We start from the raw sequence: 20431 nt of genomic DNA on the forward strand, positions 1-20431 counted from the left end.
GTTAGTAACCCAGCCATCCTGTATCAAAGGTTTTTCTCACCTAGGCCCAGTGTGTGGATGACTGATTCAAGCACTGACTCTATATTGGGAAGTGACTGACAAAGAATTTCTAGGTTGAAGCTTAAGTTACAAAGAACATTGAGTGGCCCTGAATCAGATGACTCCTCAACTCAAACACTCCTGACTGACAGCACTTTATAAAACACACCAAGAAAAAGTCCAACGGCTGGGTACAGTGGCTCACGCCTATAATCCTAGCACTGTGGGAGGCTGAGGTGGGCAAATCACTCAAGGTCAGGAGTTTGAGCAAGAGCAAGACCCATCTCTACTAAAAATAGAAAGAAATTAATTGGCCAACTAAAAATATGTAGGGAAAAAAAAAATTAGCCGGGCATGGTGGCACATGCCTATAGTCCCAGCTGCTCGGGAGGCTGAGGCAGAAGGATTGCTTGAGCCCAGGAGTTTGAGATTGCTGTGAACTAAACTGATGCCATGGCACTCTAGCCCAGGCAAGAGTGAAACTCTGCCTCAAAATAAAAAGAAAAGAAAAAATCCATCTCTCTCCAGCCCTCCCCAAATTGGAAGAGCTAAAATCTAAAATCTGGTCACTGTAGCTTTTCACTCAGATGCCAGAAGCAATCATGGAAGGTGAGCTAGATCAACCCATCGCCATCTCTACTTTTCTGAAAGACTTGCTCCCCAATCCAAGGGATGAGCTGACTCAGCTCAGAGTTTACCAGTAAAACTATACTAAATTAGAAATACGATAATGTAAACCAGAGGGACAGAACTATTTGTTTCATTTTTGGTCATGGAGACTGGTGCTCACCCCTACTGCTAAGCATGGGCATGGTTACAGTCACTGTTTCACAACCATGTGAAGGTATAACATGATCCCAACTATGTAAACTTGAATGTTTATAATATAACTGCTCAGCCACACTTGGCCTGATTTTCTCAAGTATCTTTGACATCACCCAATATTCAGGAGACTAGCCCAGTGATCAGTATCATAAAAATGTCAGAACTAATCAAAAGTTCATTTCTGTCAACTAGAAACTTAACTTACACCAATTTTTTTTCATTAAGTCACTACATCTTGCAAGATTTCTTTTATATTAAACCTACAGTCAACAAGTTTGTAATAAGGTATACATAATATACTTTGACCATTACAACAATGGCACAACCAGCAAATTCCATTGCCCTAAAATTTATTCCCTCAAATTTGATCTGAATTTGGCAATGTTTTAAGAAGTTTTTTGTTATTTTTCTATTAGGCTGACAAAATCTGTTCCCCACCCAGTCTGTCCCTAGATTTCAGTTGATTCAGATTATTCCAAAATATTTTGAAAGGCATTATCATGTGCTAAAACCAAATTTTCATTCACTTCTATACATATAACCTCAAGTCAGTTGAAATAATTTTGTAATTTCAAAGTTCAAAACCTAATACGCCCACTTTTAGAAATTTCCTTCACAGATCACTAGTCCTACCATGGCTCTAAGAATAACTAAGACATAATTTTGCAACAGCACAAATAATTAATACCCCTATTATGTGAAGAAAAAAACTCTAAATGAGCTCTAAACGAGTCTCTTTTTATACCAATTCTTATGGCTTTGCTGACCTAGCCAATTTTAATGGGTTCTCTTATGTTTAAGATCTGTTACTTGTGAACCGAGGCCTAGATGTTATAAAACATAGCAGTCAGTTACTATACTGAGAGTTCTCCGTAATATTACTACAACTCATTAGAGTGTAAAATTTGGTATAGGAGTTGCAACTTGGGCTCAATCAGACAAATGTAGTTCCCAAAAGTAATGGAAGATCCTCACCACAAAAAGGTAACACAGTCTTCAACTATATGCCCAAGAATGGTATTGGAGCAAGGATCTCATAAACCTGACTGACCTAAACCTGCAAAGAATATTGTGTCTTAACATCCACCAGCCTAAGGGAATAAAAAAAAAAACAATCCTCACCTGTAAGAATTTTAGAAGTTTAATGAGAAATTAAAAAAAAAATACAAATCGAAATAAGTCCATTTTCTTTAATGTTGTACAAAAAAGTATGAGTTGAACCAAAAGTAAATAAACATTATCACATTTGCTTACACCACTATCTAGTTAGTTGTTCATGTTAACTTTACTATTCAAACAATAGAAAGTAGGCAGCAATTTAGAGATCAGAAAAGAGATAAAATCAAAAGACTTTTCTACCACATTTATTCTTCTACACTGTGTACAGCTGTGCTCACAGAGACGGCTTCTTTGACTTCTCCATTGTGTAGGAATTCAGTTGTATATAAAATTGAACCTGAATTTTAAAAAGAATAATACCTTTATTAGAAACAGTATTATTTACATAGTTTCCACTTTAGTTAATCAGGAAATTGATCTAGATGTTTCTACCCTCCCTTGACATGTTTGGCATTTTCTACACCAAGACACAATTTTCTCTTACCAGGCCACACCATTAATGCATCAAAAAAGTGTTGTTGAATATTTATCATTTTTAAAAAATTAAGAGTGTAAATCTGATTATCTACTAATAAGTTCTTTGAAGGTAGGAAAAGTTTTTACACATCCTTGTATTCTGACTACCCAGCACAGTTCCTGTACCTAACAGATAGATATTTAAATAAATTGGCCAGGCACGGTGGCTCATGCCTAAAATTCTATCACTTTCGGAGGCTGAGGCAGGAGGATTGTTTTAGACCAGGAGCTCAAGACCAGCCCAAGCAACAGTCTCTATAAAAAAATAGAAAAAACAGCCCAGCGTGGTGGCATGCATCTGTAGCTACTTGGGAGGCTGAGACAGGAGGATCACTTGAGCCCAAGAGATTGAGGTTGCAGTGAGCTCTGATGGCACCACTGCACTCCAGCCTGGGTGACAGACCCTGTCTATGAATGAATCAATCAATAAATAATATGGCTTTTTCCCACACACTATACTTCAACTTATAACCTATAGGAGGCCAAAGAAGAGCAGCAAATGATGAAGTTTGATTAATGACAAAGTACCAAGACCAATTTCATACTTAACCAAGCTTTCATAAAAAGACAAAATCACTACTGAAATTGTTTTTATTTTTGTAGAGACAGGGTCTTTTTTTGTAGAGACAGGCTCTATCACCCAGGCTGGAAAGCAGCAGCGTTATCATAGCTTATTGTATCATTGAATTCCTAGGCTTAAGCAATCCTCTCACCTCAGCCTCCTAAGTAGTAAGGACTACATACACACACCATTACATCTGGCTTATTTTTTTTTTTTTTTTTTTGAACGCGGCGTAAGGCCTACCTGACACGCCAAACACGATTCCCAGGACTTATCTCCGTTGTAACTACACAGCGGCCATTTCCCGACTCGAGAACGAGAGGAAAACCATAGAGGTAATTTTTTTTTTTTTCCATAGAGACAGGGTCTCACTATGTTGCCCCAGCTGGTCTTAAACTCCTAGCCTCAAGTGATCCACCTCCTCAGCATTCCAAAGTGCTAGGATTACAGGTGTGAGCCATTGCACCTGGCCTGGAAATGTTTTTTTTTTTTTTTTTCTTTTGAGACAGAGTCTCACTTTGTTGCTCGGGCTACAGTGAGTGCTGTGGCATCAGCCTAACACACAGCAACCTCAAACTCCTGGGCTCAAGTGATCCTCCTGCCTCAGCTTCCTGAGCAGCTGGGACTATTGGCGTGAGCCACCATGCCTAGCTAATTTTTCGTTTCTATTTTTAGTTGACTGGCTAATTTTTTTCCTATTTTAGTAGAGATGGGGTCTCACTCTTGCTCAGGCTGGTCTTGAACTCTTGATCTCAAGCGATCCTCCCACCTCGGCCTCCCAGAGTGCCAGGATTACAGGCGTGAGCCACTGGGCCTGGCCTGGAATTTTTAAGCTAACACTTATTAAGTATTTACCAGTTGCCTGCCACTGTTCTAAGCATTATATAAGCATTATTTCACTTGGTTCTCACAATCCTATGAAGTAGGGACTTCTATTCCAATTTACAAATGAAGAAACAAGCAAATAAGGTATATCGTTTGTCCAAGGTCACCCTCTGCCAGCAAGTACTGAAGATGGGATTCAAACCCAAACACTACAGAATCTACATTCTTAACCACCATGTTATTCTGCAATTCCTATCTATGGCTGGCTGTAAGGGGCTCAACTTCTTAAAAAATGAATTTTTCATCACTATCTGCCTAAAATTTCAAACTCCATGTAAAACTGGGGACCTAATCCCATATGCCCCAATTTGGGCCTAAATACTGTAAATTTCAAAATGGAAAGAGAATAAATTACACCAAAGAGATTCAGTTCTCTACATTTTTATATAGACAACTCCCCTCATATTTACACATTATTGACTATTATTTTATTGTCTCTTCTTTGAATAAAGACTACAACCTTAACTGTAGAGAATATCAGATTTGGGAAAAAGCACTCACACAAATACCAGAACATCATGCCCCAACTTAGAGTCTGGAGACACTTTTAGTCAGTCATATTTGATATATGGCTTACACACAAAAGTCTATACAGTCTTAGCTTCCTTAAAGACCAAAATGCATGAACTATACCTTTTCAAGTAGCTCAGAATATTCCAAAACTGACAATTTAAATGAATGAACCACAAATTGTTTAAACTTTCCATACCTGCTCAACAGCTGAGGGAGACTAGAAATGATGGGTCCATATCCTGGTGCATTGTCATACAATTCAAACAATGGTGCGGCTACCAACTTGTAATTTTTAGGAACTGCAAATAAGGCTAAAATAAATAAAACAGTATTCATTTTCTATAATCTCTTATATAACCTTTGCTTCTGTTTCATGTTTAAATTAATCACCAGTTTTACATTTGAGAAAAACCTTTAAATAAAAGCATAATTCTCATTAATACTTTTTGGTTGTCTCTTTTAAGCTATAGTTCATAGTCACACATTTTAAAATAAATGATTCTCTAAAGAAATCAATACTTATTAACAACCAACCTTATAACTGCTGGCCATGGGAGAAAGGGGAAAAGAGAATAGCCTTGGGTTTATAATTCATTTTGGATTCCATTATAAAACTATTATAAGAAATGGAATAATTACTTGTTAAAGCATAATAGCATTACAGGCCTAAAAATGGTTGTTTCTTTTTTACTTGTTTTTTTTTTTTAAATCAAATCTGTCTCAAAGTTTTCGGCAGCTTATCATGATGCATACAAACATAATGAGTGAATGTGCAACGTTTGGGGGATGGTCACACTTGAAGCTCTGACTCGAGGGGGGAGAAGGGAAGGGCAATATACGTAACCTTAACATTTGTACCCTTATAATATGCTGTAATAAAAAAAAATGGGGAAAAAAGTATCAGTAACTGAACAATTATTACAAATACCATAATATTATATTTTAAGCTCTAAATTTTCTTTTCTACTCATAGCATGGCAGGCACATCTAAGAGAAACTAGGTTGCTCTGTATAAACATGGTATGTATTTTTAGTTACAATAAATCCCAAAATCCAAGTAACTTGGAGAAAACACAAAGAGATATCCTTGAAATTATTCTACAGAAGTTTTATTTATTATTTATTTGTTTGTTTGTTTGTTTATTTATTTATTTTGAGTCAGACTCTCACTCTGTTGCCCAGGCAAGAGTGCCATGGCATCAACCTAGCTCACAGCAACCTGAAACTCCTGGGCTTAAGCAATCCTCCTGCCTCAGCCTCCCGAGTAGCTTGGGCCTACAGGCATGCGCCACCATGCCCGGCTAATGTTTTGTGTAAATATATTTTAGTTGGTCAATTAATTTCTTTCTGTTTTTAGTAGAGACAGGGTCTCGCTCTGGCTCAGACTGGTTTTGAACTCCTGACCTCAAGCGATCCACCCGCCTCGGCCTCCCAGAGTGCTAGGATTACAGGCATGAGCCACCGTGCCCGGCCTATAGAAGTTTTTAGATGATTGCCTTCAAAAGCAAAATAACTTACCTTTTTCTTGAAGCTGAACCAGAAATAACTTCTTATGTTCCTTAGGCTTTGTAATATGTGCAGGAATATATGGATACTAAAATAACAAATGATAACAATTTGTAATTTCCAAGACCCACCATCTCTTATACTGTCATGTCTTTATAATTATCAACTTCTCCCATTTCAGACATTAAGCTCAACTATCAACCCTTCTGGGATCAAGTTCGTTATATCCCGAATACAATTTTAACCTGTATCCCATGGCTTTATTTATTTCTTTATATATTTACCCCCCAGTACAGTATAAACTGCTAGGTGAAGTATACTACTTTATAGTCTTCCCTTTACTAGGACTTAGTATCTAACAGATGCAATAGTAAATAAATGTTTCAATACATATAAAATAGTAAGTAGTAAACTACTTAACCACTCAAGATAATTAAATATGTAGTCACAGGATTTATAGCTTGAGAAACTTACAACCAATGAAGTCTAATTTTAATTAGTGTTTTCAATAAAAGTTGGTTTTTTTAAAAAAAATATAATCACTAAGTTAACACTCTAGAATTGAGATGTGGGCATGTTTACTACATTTAAACTTTAAATAGGGCTTATGAGGTATTTGAAAAGTTACTTCTTGTTCCTTCCCCCTCTTACCTACAACATCCCCCACCCCAACCCCCATCCCCATGGTGCATGCTTCAGGAAGACCACATGAGCAGGCTAAGTGGCGTTTTGCCAGCTGGGCAAAGCTGAATTGCTTGAAAAAAACTAAGAAAATAAATTAGAGAATTTAAAAGGATGAAGAATATTAGAGAGGAGAGTTACTACTATAGAATAAAAAATTTTGACAAAGAACAAAATAAATCTAAGATAGGAATTTTTTAAATTCAATTGTATGTTACAAAGCCCTCTCTTGCTTCTCTCCACAATACATTCAGAAATCTACTTTTGCTTTTGGAGTTGTATTTGAGGGCCAGGGAATTAAAAATTGCTGAAAACAGATATAAGGGGAAAGTGGGATAAAAGTAGAGGCTGCCAAAAGGAGGTATTATCACCATCCCCAATTTACATAGGAACTTATGCTAAGAGAGGCTAAGTATCTCTCCCAAGATTACTCAGCTAAGGAGTGAAGCCAAGATTCAACTGTATCTTTTCAACTCTTATCTAATTATAAAAGCCTATGTTATTTCCCACTATGTTACTCATTGGCACCTAACCAGTATTCAAGTTAGAATAATTATATACCAGAACCATCCCTAGAGTACAATGAATTGAGGCAATCGTCCCAGGCATGGAGGTCCCCTACACTATCATGAAAATCAGACATATTACCAGCATCAGAGACAAAAGTGAGAAGTGGCTTGAATAGCACAGGCTGAGAGACCTGCAGTTCATATTCAACAAAAGTTCTCAAACCATTACCAAAGTAAATGACATTACCCCAATTTTCTTCCATGCAAGGCTACATGTTCCTGTTTTTAACCACTTCGGTACCGCGCTCATCAGCCTCGAAACCTTGCCCACAGCCAGCACTCATAGTCCACACGATAGCTTGTGCTGTACATTGACGACGAATCCGTTTTGCTCTTGTGTGATGAGGAAAGCTTTCAAGCACTGAAAGCTTGTTTTACTTTACAGGCAGCTTTACTTGTAATATAAATCAGAATAGGTAACATATACATACATGTTTTCATTACATTATTTTTAAATGTTCACAATATTATTTTGATAAATGAAAAATTAGGAAAGTTATATCATGGCTGTCAGCTAAAGTCGATGCTCGGCTGTGTGCCCTCTTATCACGGCTGTCGGCTAAGGTCGACGCTGGGCTGTGCGCGTTCATCTGTGGCTACAGTCCACGCTGGTACCGAAGTGGTTAAGCCTTATTCTTCAGTCCTGGTCTTAATGTTTAAACCAACTGCACTTTATACAAAAAGGGTGAGATACAGAAATGCTGTTGAGTTCTTTCCCCATTGACACCCAACCAATACTCTAGAACGGGTTTACTAATAAACACACAATCCTTATATTATACTTGATACTACCAAGTCAACCCTAGTTTCAGTGAACTAAGGGAATTGTCCTAGGACTGTGGTCGGGAAGATGAATGAAGGTATTCAGAAAAGTAGTCTGGAAAACTTTTGGGTTATTACTGAGCATTTTCCAATTAGATCAAGGAATGTTTAAGACACCAGAAAAAGTTTAGAATAATTGCTCTATGTATCTTTGAACCAAGAACTTCACTATTTCTATATGAAACTGTACTTTCTTAAAGCCAAAACCCAGACGTTTTCAAGGAAATTCTCTGGTAGTGAACACTAGCGCCAGCTTCCACAGCCCCTCATCTTTCTATCCCTCTGCTATATGAGAGAATCAGAAGAGGACAGAATGATATTCTGCTTGGCAACAACTGACCTGGAACATCTTATTATGCAAAGAAGCTATGGCTTTTGATTTGTCAAAAGAATTCAGGATCCAACTTTAAGAAGTTCTCCCATTAGCCAAAATAGGAAAATTTGAACACCAGTAACATTATCAATTATCACAATGAGTTAAAAGATATCGTATATATTTAAATCCACAAGGTCATACTGACACCTTGAAGGTCACTGAAACAGCTGTTTTTTGCATGTGGCCCACACCACAGCACCTCATCCCACCTCAGATTTCAGGGCAGCTGTATTTGAAAAGCGTCAAAAAGTTCCCTGTTTGCTGCCACTGTTCCACTCTGCTTTTCAGCCTCCAAGTTTTTCCAAAGCCTGGAAAGTCTCTCAACAAGGGCTCAGAATCAACATGCAAGTGCAAGGGAGTTAAAGCAACCCTCACCCAAGGGGAGGATAGGAGCCCCTGGCCTTCTGATTTTCTGGACAGTTCTGAGGTGCATTCCACATGGTTCCTGACAGTCCTTAGCAGCATTAATCCAGTGGCCCACAGGTAGTCTTTCTCTCCCTTCACTCTGCTGCTTCCTGGGATCACTTCCCAAACAAATTATCTGCACCCAAGTCTGTCTTATTCTCTCTTTTGAATAAAGTCAAGTCTTTGGCAGATACTAAGGAATTAACTCATTTTTCTGAAAACTGCTAAGTAAAGGAAAAGCAGCAACTATTCTTTTACAAAATATATACTTCAGGGTAACCAAGTAGTTGACAACAGAAATCTCTCTTTATGTAAGGATCATAACCCTAATGAATTCATAGATCCAGGAAATTGTTACCAATGAGCTAACATTACAAAGAAACAACCAAATACCATCAAATTCCTTATAGAACCACAAACAGTAGACTGCCTCCACAATGACCCCAATGATCCTGATGTCTCCTGATGGTCACATCTTTGTACAGTCCCTTCCCACAATATACTAGGGTGGGCTTGCTTGTCCAACAGCATATAGCAGAAGTGATGGTATACCAATGCCAAGATTAGGTTATAACTGGCTGTCTGCCAGAACCTGCAGCCTCAAGGCCACATGTGGCCCTCCAGATCCCCAAGTGCAGCCCCTCAACCAAATCCAAATTTTACAGAACAATTATTGCAAGGGTTTGTTCTGTAAAATTCCAATTCAGTCAAAAGGCCACACTCAAGGACCCAGAAGGCAACATGTGGCCCCAAGGCGGCAGGTTCCCCACCCCTTGGGTCAACAGTCAGCAAAAGCTGAAGCCTTCGGTCCAAGAGCCCAGGACGAATTGAAAAGTCACACCTGTGTGACCTTGGGATCAGACCCTTCAGCCCCAGTTCAGCCTTATGATGTAGTCCCAGCTGACAACTTGATTATAACTTCATGAGAGACCTTGAGTCAGAATCATCTAGCTGAGAAGCTCCCAGATGCCTGATCCGAGAAACTGAGGTAATAAATGTCTGTTGTTTTAGGCAGCTAGATTTTGAGGTAATTTGTTATGAAGCAACAGATAAGTAATATACCACCTATGACAAGCCTTATTACCTGTCCCTCACCCCCAAATTAACTGAGATGGAATTCACTCTCTAGATCTATCAACTTCCAAGACACAAAGGAGAAAGAGCTATATGTTCAATGACAACTGGGGGACGTAATCAACAATGGAAATACTGAAAACTTTAGCTTGTTTTCATTAACAAATAAATTACAAGGGAAAAAAGACAGGTGACCAACCTGTAGATGTAAAAGAGACTTAGGAGACTACCCTAATTCAAACAAATTATACTTAAAATGATATCTAGGATTTCCTTCAAAATAATTCATTGTGAGGGCAAGGGAACGGGGCAGTGGAAGGAGAGGGTTGATGAAACAAGTTTGACCATGAGTTGCTAATTATTAAAGGTGGATGACAGCTGGTGGGATTCATTTACTTTTACTATTCTCTCTACTTCTGTATGTGTTTGAAATTTTGCTTTAAAATAGAAAGTGCTTGGCTTTTTAATTTTATAATCTAAATTAACGAGGGAAGGAAATTTCAAATCAAATTCTATTTTGATTTTTCAAAAGTGGCTGAAATTAAATCAGCTTTCTGTTTCCCAAATGCCCAAAAAGATAACTGAATACTGACCTGAGGAGGTTCAAAATTTGGTCTCCACCAGTTACCAATGCAGTCATCAATGACCCAGTCTTGCAGAACTCCATCTTGACGACCCAGTATCTGTCAAAAAGAAATAACATAGCCAATAAACAACTAAATATACATACTCATGAATACCCTTCTTCAGTGAAGAGAATATTCTTGGCAGCATTCCTAACAGAGACATATGGCTAATGTGCCTTCCATACAGATGTCCTCTCTGTGAGTTCTTGTTTATTATTATGTATGTTACCCTGCCCAAGATATACAGTATTCCTTCAAAGCAGGCACTCTAGTATCAACATAATTATATAGGACCAACAAATCCGATGGTATGCCCTGGCTACACATGGAAAACCAAAGGTGATCTAGTTACATACATCAGCCTATGGCATATGGTATTTTCCTAGAATTAACTATACCTTTGGTAAATCACCTACCTAACCAAGTTAAAGATATGTGTTAAAAATTCACAATTTTCATTTTTATTAATCTGTATAGCATAACATTAAACTTAAATAGTTCTATAAGGTGAGAAGGAGCAGTTCTTTGTCCTACATCACCCATTCCCACTGGCTATAACTTCCAACTCTTAGTTGTTTTTTCCCCAATACTTACCTTTATTTTTAAAAGCATCCTTTTTTTTTTTGAGACAGAGTCTCACTCTGTTACCCAGGCTAGAGTGCTGTGGCATCAGCCTACCTCACAGCAACCTCAAACTTCTGGGCTCCAGCAATCCTCCTGCCTTAGCCTCCCGAGTAGCTGGGACTACACAGGCATGCGCCACCATGCCCAGCTAATTTCTTCTATATATTTTTAGTTGGCCAATTAATTTCTATTTTTAGGAGAGACAGGGTCTCGCTTTTGCTCAGGCTGGCCTTGAACTCCTGACCTTAAGTGATCCTCCCGCCTCAGCCTTCCAGAGTGCTAGAATTACAGGCATGAGCCACCACGCCTGACCTATAAAGTTATATTTTTAAAAAGATTCTTTTATGATCATTTCTTGATTACTTTTCATTTTTAAAATCCTTAAAAAAACTATTATCACCCTCTACTGTGGTTGAGATTTAGATATTAAAACCACAACCCCCATTCGTACTTTTTCTTCTACTATCCTCCCATCATCAATATTTAAGTCAATATTCAGTACTAAAGTTAACATGAGTAGATAAATCAGTCACAACAGAGCAATCAGTAAACTCTAATTACATTTCCTAACTTGTCAACTATTCTTTTCTTTAGAGTTGATAACTGTTTCTTTTCCTTTGCTATCACTAAATTCATTCCCACAGTCTCCAAGAGAACTTAAATTTCTTCTCAATTCAAACATCAATTATTCTATCAATCTCATTTTTCTCTAGGACACATTCAGCTACCATCATGCCGCAATCTGTACTAGATGCTCTCAGCACTGCTTCACAGCTGGAGTCCTAGGGTTTCCCTTGACCTCTCTTCTATGTTGTTAGAGCCTAATATTCTGAATTCTGTATCTTCTTTCTTCCTTTACTCCTTCATTTTGGTGGTTAACACCCACTAGTAGTTTTCTGAGAAAAAGGTACAAACGATACCATTTTTGGAAACTCTGCATGTCTGGAAATAACTTTATTTTACCCACACAGCTGATACATAGTCTGGTTAGACAGAAAATTCTAGGATGGAAATCATATTCTCCCAGAATTATTAAGACGTGCTCTACGATTATTTAGCTTCCAGTATTATTTCTGGGTAGCCATTTTTGATTCTGATGCTTTGTATTTAACCTGCTTACTGCCCCATCTCCTTTGTATTTTCTTTTTATCCTTACTGACCTAAAATTTCACAATGATAATGACTTTGCATAGATCCTTAAACATTCATTATGGAGAACAGGCCAGTAGGTCTTTTCAATTTCAAAACTTGCCCTTTAGGTTTGGGAAATTTTCTGTAATTATGGTTTGCTAATTCCTCTTTTTTCTCTATTTATCTATAGTTTATATTGGTCTTTCTAGACTTATCCACTAATTTTATCTCTTCTCACCAACATTCTTACTTTTATTTCAACAGAAAGTAGAATGAAAAGCTACCTTTCAGTCCTCTACTGAATTTTTCATTTCTGCCAACTCTTTTTATTACTCATGAGGCTTCTGTTGACTAAAAAGTTTTTTTTAATGGCAACTTGTTTCTTAGGTGCAAAATTTCCCCTTATTACACCAAGAATATTAAACATATTAATCATAGTTTGTCAATAGTTGAATTTCTGTTTCTATTGAGCTCCTTTTGCTTTTTTTTAATTTCTTTCTTGTTAAGAAGCTTTCCCTAAAAGCCTGGTGATATTTGGTTATCTGATCACAAGGGTAAAACAGTAAGATGCTTAATTGTCACCTGTGTGTCATGAGCTATAGGGCTATGCTATTTCTTTAGGAAGACTCCTGCTATGGTCGAATGTGGTTTGTCCCCACCAAAACTCACACTGAAATTTGATCCCAATGTGGCAGTGATGGGAGGTGGGACTTAGTGGGAGGTGTGTGGGTCATGGGAGCAGATCTCTAAGGAATCAATGAATACCTTCCCTGGAGAGCACAGTTGTTAAAGAGTGTGGCTTCCTCAGATTCTCTCTCTTGCTTCCTCTCCAGCCACATGATCTCTTTACATAAGCCAACTCTCATTCTACCGTCACAAATGGAAGAAGGATGAGACCAGATGCAGCTGCCCAATCTTGAATTTTCCAGCCACCAGAATCATGAGCCAAATAAACCTCTTTTCTTTATAGATTACCCAGCCTTGGGTATTCTGTTATAGCAACATTAAATGGATTAAGACAATTTCCAAATAGCACCATCCGGAGTTTCTCTTGGACTGGTCAGTTTCTCCAGAAACAAAACCTCCAACCCTCTGCCTTGGGTGTGTAAGCCTAATTGTTAACATTCTGTTAGCCTAGTAGAAGTTCAGGAGTCTCAGCCAGGCATGGTGGCTCACACCTATAATCCCAGCATTTTGGGAGGCTGAGGCAAGAGGATTGTTTGAGCCTAGGAGTACAAGACTAGCCTGGACAACACAGCAAGACTCCTTCTCTTTAAAAAAAATAAATAAAAAAAAAATAGAGCATGATGGTATGTGCCTGTAGTCCCAGGCTGAGGTGGGAGGATCACTTGAGTCCAAGCGTTCCAGGCTGCAATAAGCTATGATCACACCACTGCATTCCAGCCTGGGCAACAGAGTGAGATCCTATCTCTTTAAAAAAAAAAAAAAGTCCAGGAGTCTTACTATTCACGATAGAAATTTTCACTTATTCTCCCCCCCTAACTTTTTCACTACTAGGTGTTTTCTGATTCAATCGCTACAGAGAATCATCACCAGCCAGTCTCTGTTTTCTGATTCAATTGCTACAGAGAATCACCAGCCACTCCTAACTAGAGTGGGGAAGACAATCTAGGTACACAGGTTGAGCATCCAAAATCTGAAACTTCTTAAGCACTGACATGCATGATGCTCAAAGGAAATGCTCATTGGAGCATTTGGAATTTTGGTTTTGGGACGCTCAACCAGTAAGTATAATGCAAATATTCCAAAATCCATAAAAATCCAAAATCCAAATCCCTCTGGTCCCAAGCATTTTGGATAAAGAATACTCAACCTGTATAAATACGTCCTATATAGACTTTGAACCAGTACAGTTTTCAGCCCATGCATGTCCCCACTTTCATAGGTATCTAGCACCTCCAATTCCTCAGCCTGTCTGGTATTCTACAGTGCTAGATTCTGGACTGCTTTCCTGATGTGCTAAGGTTTATGCTAAGTTGGTTATAATTTTCCCATCTGCTTTTCAGCTTCCAAATTTTTTTTTCTTGCTACCGTCTCATTTTGAACTCCCTCAATCTTACTGAATTTGTATCTTTTTAAAGATATCCCTTTACTGCCTTTTTGGTGGGGGTTTGAAGAAGAGTGAAGATAAGCAAGCAGGTTCGATCTACCACATGTAAACTTAAGGAGTTACAATGCATTTTTTAAAAATACCTCACAGAGAAACCAATAGGTCCACAGTGATAGAATTACAGGTAATTTTAGTTTTGTTTCTCCTCTGCTCTTCTGTTTTTGCCAATGTTTTTGCAGAGCATGTTTTAGTTTTATAATTAAGGAGGGTAGACTGCATGTTAAAAAAGAAAACTAATAATGAAAACAATTTGTGATCTAAAAAGCTTCTAGTATCTATGCATTTGGCCCTAAATCTTCAGAGACAAATGTCAGAATGATTTTTAAAAAGTAGCCGGGCGTGGTGGCTCACGCCTGTAATCCTAGCACTTTGGGAGGCCAAGGCGGGCGGATTGCTCAAGGTCAGGAGTTCAAAACCAGCCTGAGCGAGACCCTGTCTCTACCAAAAATAGAAATAAATTAATTGACCAACTAAAAATATATATACAAAAAATTAGCCAGGCATGGTGGTGCATGCCTGTAGTCCCAGCTACTCGGGAGGCTGAGACAGTAGGATCGCTGAGCCCCGGAGATTGAGGTTGCTGTGAGCCAGGCTGACGCCACGGCACTCACTCTAGCCTGGGCAACAAAGTGAGACTCTGTCTCAAAAAAAAAAAAAAAAAAAAAAAAAAGTAGCACAATCTGGGCAAAGTCTCAAAGATACTTACAAAAATGAAAATAAGCATATAACAGGAATTTTTTTCTCATTAAAATTCTATAGAGGCCCATTCTAGAACACAACTACCTGCATTCAAATCTCCAGCTCCACAACACACATATAACAAGTTATTTAAACTTAATAATAATGTCTACTTCCTACAGCTGTTGTGCTTTTTAAAAAGTAACTGCATATAAAGCACTTAGAATAGTGTCTATCTAACACAGAAAGTACTCAATAGTTTTTATCTACCACTGTAACACATTTCAATTTAAAAAATGTTAAGATAAACTAAGTTTAACTTGCAAAAAATAAACATTGTACTAACATCCTGGGGCTACAGTTGTATCTACTGAAAACTAAATATTCAAAAATAAACTCATCCTTTTTACAAGACATAAAAAGCCTAATAATCTATTACGTTGATGGTATTCAGATGGGCAATAAAACTGTCAAAGTTGTTAAACAGAAAAATACCTCTGTCATTAAGCGTTTTAGTCCTTCAACTTCATCTTCTCCTGGGTTAAGTTCACCACCAGGTCTGTACAAAGGTTAAGAATTTCAGCTTTCAACTTAATACAATTTGAGGATAATAGGAAGAACACAATAATTGTTATTTCTATTAAATAACTAATTAACATACTTTGGTGTCATATAATGAGGCAATCAAAACAGATGTCAAAAGGAGGGGGAAGAAAATTCTAGAAAGGTGAATTCACAGTGTCAATTTCCCAGACTAACATTATACAAACCGTAGTATTAAACAAACAAAATATATAACATAGCATAAATATAATTGCTAGCCACCAGTCCACCCCAATCTCCTCTCTGAAAGCTATCTGGTGATAATGGAGTCTAGAAATGCCCACAGAGCAACAGACCACATTCTTTAGGCCTGAAGAATGAGACATTTTTCAAGAATTTCAATCTAAGTATTTGAGACCTTTCTTTGTGGTACAATCTGGTCAAACATTTATGGACCAAATGTTTATTGAGAGATGAGCTTAAATGATAAAACTAAACTTATCTATAAAAACATAAGTCATTTTAAGACTTTAAGACTTTAAGACTTTAAGAACAGGAAATACTATTCATCCTAAGAAAGAAATATCAATTGTTCTTAGTAATGCTAAAATGACATCTAGACATTGATCCTGGACTAATCTATTCCATGGGCTCAATCATTAACATCAAAATACAGAAATATGCAGATTACGAGTTAGGAAAATATATGAGGACTGCAATGGAGAAAAATTACTCATTATTTTTTTCTAAAGACTCCATTAACAGCAGTGTTTGTTGAAATAAATAGCCAAGAGCTAAACTTATATTCCAAAGCTGCATAAACAGCAAACCTATTAAAAGTTGTCTTGCTGTTAATTTATAACACTTACAATTTGAAGAAAGTTGTTCCCAGCTGTAGCAGTAGCACATGGGGTAGCCGGTGCTCATGTACAATCAGAACCCCTTCTACAGTCCTCCTCATTCCAATTTTATCAAATTCCTCCCTCATGCGCTGAAATCTGGCTGCAACAGAGCTGTCCTTCTCATAGAGTGGCTCTTTTGTACCAAAAGTATAATTGGTAAGAGGGTACCTGTGATCCAAAGGCAAACATCTAACATGAGAACTGAAGACCATAATTTACCACGACAGTAAAGAAACTGTGGTTAAAAAAATAAATAAGTACATATTCTGTGCTCAGAGACACAGATCTATACAAAGTTACATAACTAATGAAACAGCAGAGATTAGAGTCCTATTCTCTGGACTCTTAAAACCAGACTTTCCATCAGATCAAGCTGCTACTACACAATAACTTTCAAGTGTAGATAACACTATCATTAAGGCCCTTAAACTCTTAGAGAAGTGGTTATCTGGATATCAGTAACCCTCTGGTTTTAGATCATGGCTGCTATTCCAACATTACCAACCTGGCTAATGTCCCCTTGGGTTCCTTTGACTACCAATCTGATCAGAAATTTTACTGATTATGGGTACTAATGGCTAATCTTTTTTTCTATAAACTAAGCCACTACTTTCCATCAACATTCCTCCAGTTATTTTCTACTGTTCCTAGTCAATTATCCCAAGATTTTTCTGGCACCACAACTCTTTCCTTTTCAGATCAAATTTTATACATTTTCTCCCCTTCTAAACCTAAGATGCCTTTTTGGCCTTCAGCATTAATTGTATTCAGTATCCTTATCTTCCCTTCTCATTCACATCTTCTACCCTCCATAGCTAATCGGAACATCCTCTTTTCCTTTATAAAATTCAAAATATAGCTCATACTGTTGAAGACAGTTTTCATCTTGCCCAGTAAAAATCAAATATTTCTTTAAAGATCGTTAAAAATTCCATATTTATATTTTGTAACACCTTAATTATAAATCTTACATTAAGAAGCCTTTGATTAAACGCTTTGGCCACACTTGCCTATTCGCAAGGTATCTATTCTAAAGCTCCTGATTAACAGTCAACCACTACGTATCTTACCCACTCACAGCTATTCTTGAAAAGAGAATAAATATAAAGACTGCCAAAACTTTAAATTCTAGAAGCCAAATTCTAGACCTAAATGAAGCAGCTCTAAAATAACTATAACATACCATTTCCATCCAGGATGCTTTAAAGATTATAAAGAACTTCCCCAATAGACCCGATGCTATACCTAATACCATCATGTGAGCAGCAGCAGTTATGTCACACAACACTATATGCCTGGCAATTTTTTATTACATATATTAACATTTAGTTCTGACAACCTGAGTTAGAAAGAATTAATGATAGCCGTTATACATTTCTACTGCAAGAGCTAGCTCTAATATCAGTAAGGAGGTATCAAGACAAAATGTCAGAATTTTAAGCTGTGAAATCAGAGTAGCAGCCCAGATCTATATATTATTCTTATGCTGTGAGCTTCATAAGGCAGGGTCTACATCTTATGTCCTCACCACCGTATACCTAGTATTATGCACAGTGCCTGGTAGAAAGTAGGTGTTCATGCAATATTTCCTAAAAGAAAATATATCGGGAAAGAGATTTGTTTTCAATTTAATAACTGAAGTTCACAATACAATGATTATTTCTAAATACTGTATTTATATAGACTAGAAAATGTACTGTAAATCAAACATCACTTTAATACAGCAAATATTAAAGCATTTTGCTGAAAGCATAACTATTTCACCAAGTTAATTCTACATAATGGCTATGCAAATTAATCAAGTAATCAAGGCAAAACAAGAAGTAACTGTGGGTGTTAGTTTTGATTACCACAGAAAGTAATCCAGAAGCTGTGCATTCACTTTTTAAAAGGAAAATATTTGCCTTTTCCATTTGATGGGAATCTAATGAAGATTTTTTTTAAAAGTGGTATGAAATTAAAATGCAACTACGTTAATGTAATACCGTAGCTACAGGGATTAATTTATAAACAACACAATTGTTAACTAATTCCATATTTTATAAACCCAACATTTTATTATCTAAATTTCCAAGCCAGCACCTATTTTGCAAAACAAAACAACAGTGATAATACACATCTTTTCAATTTCAAATCACTTTTGGTTTTGAGGAAGAAAAAGTTCATTTATTTGAATGTAAAACAGAGAAACACCTAAAGTATCATATCCAAACACCAATAAAAGCAAACCTTTGGGCCGGGCGCTGTGGCTCACGCCTGTAATCCTAGCTCTTGGGAGGCCGAGGCGGGCGGATTGCTCAAGGTCAGGAGTTCAAAACCAGCCTGAGCAAGAGCGAGACCCCGTCTCTACTATAAATAGAAAGAAATTAATTGGCCAACTGATATATATATGAAAAATTAGCCGGGCATGGTGGCACATGCCTGTAGTCCCAGCTACTCGGGAGGCTGAGGCAGAAGGATCACTGGAGCCCAGGAGTTTGAGGTTGCTGTGAGCTAGGCTGACGCCACGGCACTCACTCTAGCCTGGACAACAAAGCGAGACTCTGTCTCAAAAAAAAAAAAAAAAAAAAAAAAGCAAACCTTTGCACTCTGTTAACACTGATGGGCATCAACTGGCCACTTTCGTTCATCAGGGTGAGCACTACGCTGTCTCAAAATCATACTCTCAGAAACGATAAAAAAAAAAAGCATATTGACAATTTATTGAGCAAGACACACCCCAAATGCCAATTATCTGCTACATCAATATTATTTTTGAGCACATCCTTGAAATACAATGGCTGTAAGTGCTTAAACAGAGAGGTGTCGAAAAATAAAACAGTCCACAATGGGTTCTCTGGGTCAACATTCTGGTTCCCTCAGTCTGAAAGCCCAACCATAACAGCATCCAAACTCCCAAGCTGGGGCCTACTGGGTACCTGGAATACCGTCACTGCTGCAGAGAAGACAGGTGAATGCATAGGGTAGGAGAGATAGCCCTGAGCAGATGAATAAAACGTGATGTATTCATAAAATGAAATACTATATAGCACTTAAAAGGTTAAAACTAGACCTAGGCATTATAGATAGATCTCGAAAGCTGTTAAAGTAAAAACTGCAAAAATGACACTGCGTTATAACATTCACATCAAATGAAAACACACAAAGCATACCACGTATGTGATGTGAAAGCGCATCGGACTAGAAGGATAAAAACCACATTTTTAAGTTGGTTACCTCCGCAGAGGTGGGGGAAAGCATCGAGTTCAAAGCAAACTTCAGTTTTACCCACAATGACTGAATACAGGGGAATGGGCACAAGTCCTCTCTTCAGAAAAGGAATCTAACACCGTCAAAAAAGATTCTAATCCCTTGGGGCTGGAGGACGGGAAAAGAGCCTGTGGGAGCAAGGAAGGCGCGCATCCGCAACCAGAGCGGGGCTGGTGAGGAAGGCGTAGAGCCACCGGAAAAACTAAGAGTCTTTAGGAGCGCTCGTGAGGAGAGGTATGCTGGTGAAGGACGCGCGCGAAGGCCGGGCCGCACTTACAGGTTGATGGTGCGCTCCAGGGTGAGGGGCTTGGTCTGCTGGATGTACTTGTTGCCAAACTGATTGACTCCCCGGGGCCACCCGGTCTGCGAGCGATTGGGCGGTACCACAGACATGCTGGCGAGCTCCGGCACTGGCGGCGAACAGAAAGTGGGAGGCAGGGCAGACCTTCCCGGTGCGGGCAGCGGTTATCTACAAACCGCTCAGCAGCCGCCGCCCGCCATTAACAGGAGAGCGCAAGAGGAGGCGAACGCACGCCGGAAGTGCATCCGACGCTTCTGGCGGCAGGAAGTAGAGAGGCGGTGGCCTGGCAGACCGAGGGCCATTGGGCCAATCGCCGGTGAGATGGCTGCAATATCTGAAGCTTCCATTGGTAAG

General features: G+C 38.3%; 1 protein-coding gene across 1 annotated transcript; it reads right to left on the reverse strand.

Moving 5' to 3' along the window:
• Positions 1–1984: 1984 nt before the first annotated feature.
• On the reverse strand, positions 1985–20330 carry NUDT21 (nudix hydrolase 21). The gene is made up of 7 exons (XM_012755915.2): positions 20054–20330; positions 16495–16695; positions 15578–15641; positions 10486–10575; positions 5978–6053; positions 4656–4770; positions 1985–2320 (listed from the first exon to the last, which is right to left on the reverse strand). Exons 1-7 carry the CDS (start codon positions 20167–20169, stop codon positions 2299–2301), a joined length of 684 nt encoding a protein of 227 aa, XP_012611369.1. The 5' UTR covers positions 20170–20330; the 3' UTR covers positions 1985–2298.
• Positions 20331–20431: the final 101 nt, after the last annotated feature.

This window comes from Microcebus murinus, chromosome 20 (assembly GCF_040939455.1).
Source record: "Microcebus murinus isolate Inina chromosome 20, M.murinus_Inina_mat1.0, whole genome shotgun sequence".
Taxonomy (NCBI): domain Eukaryota; kingdom Metazoa; phylum Chordata; class Mammalia; order Primates; family Cheirogaleidae; genus Microcebus; species Microcebus murinus.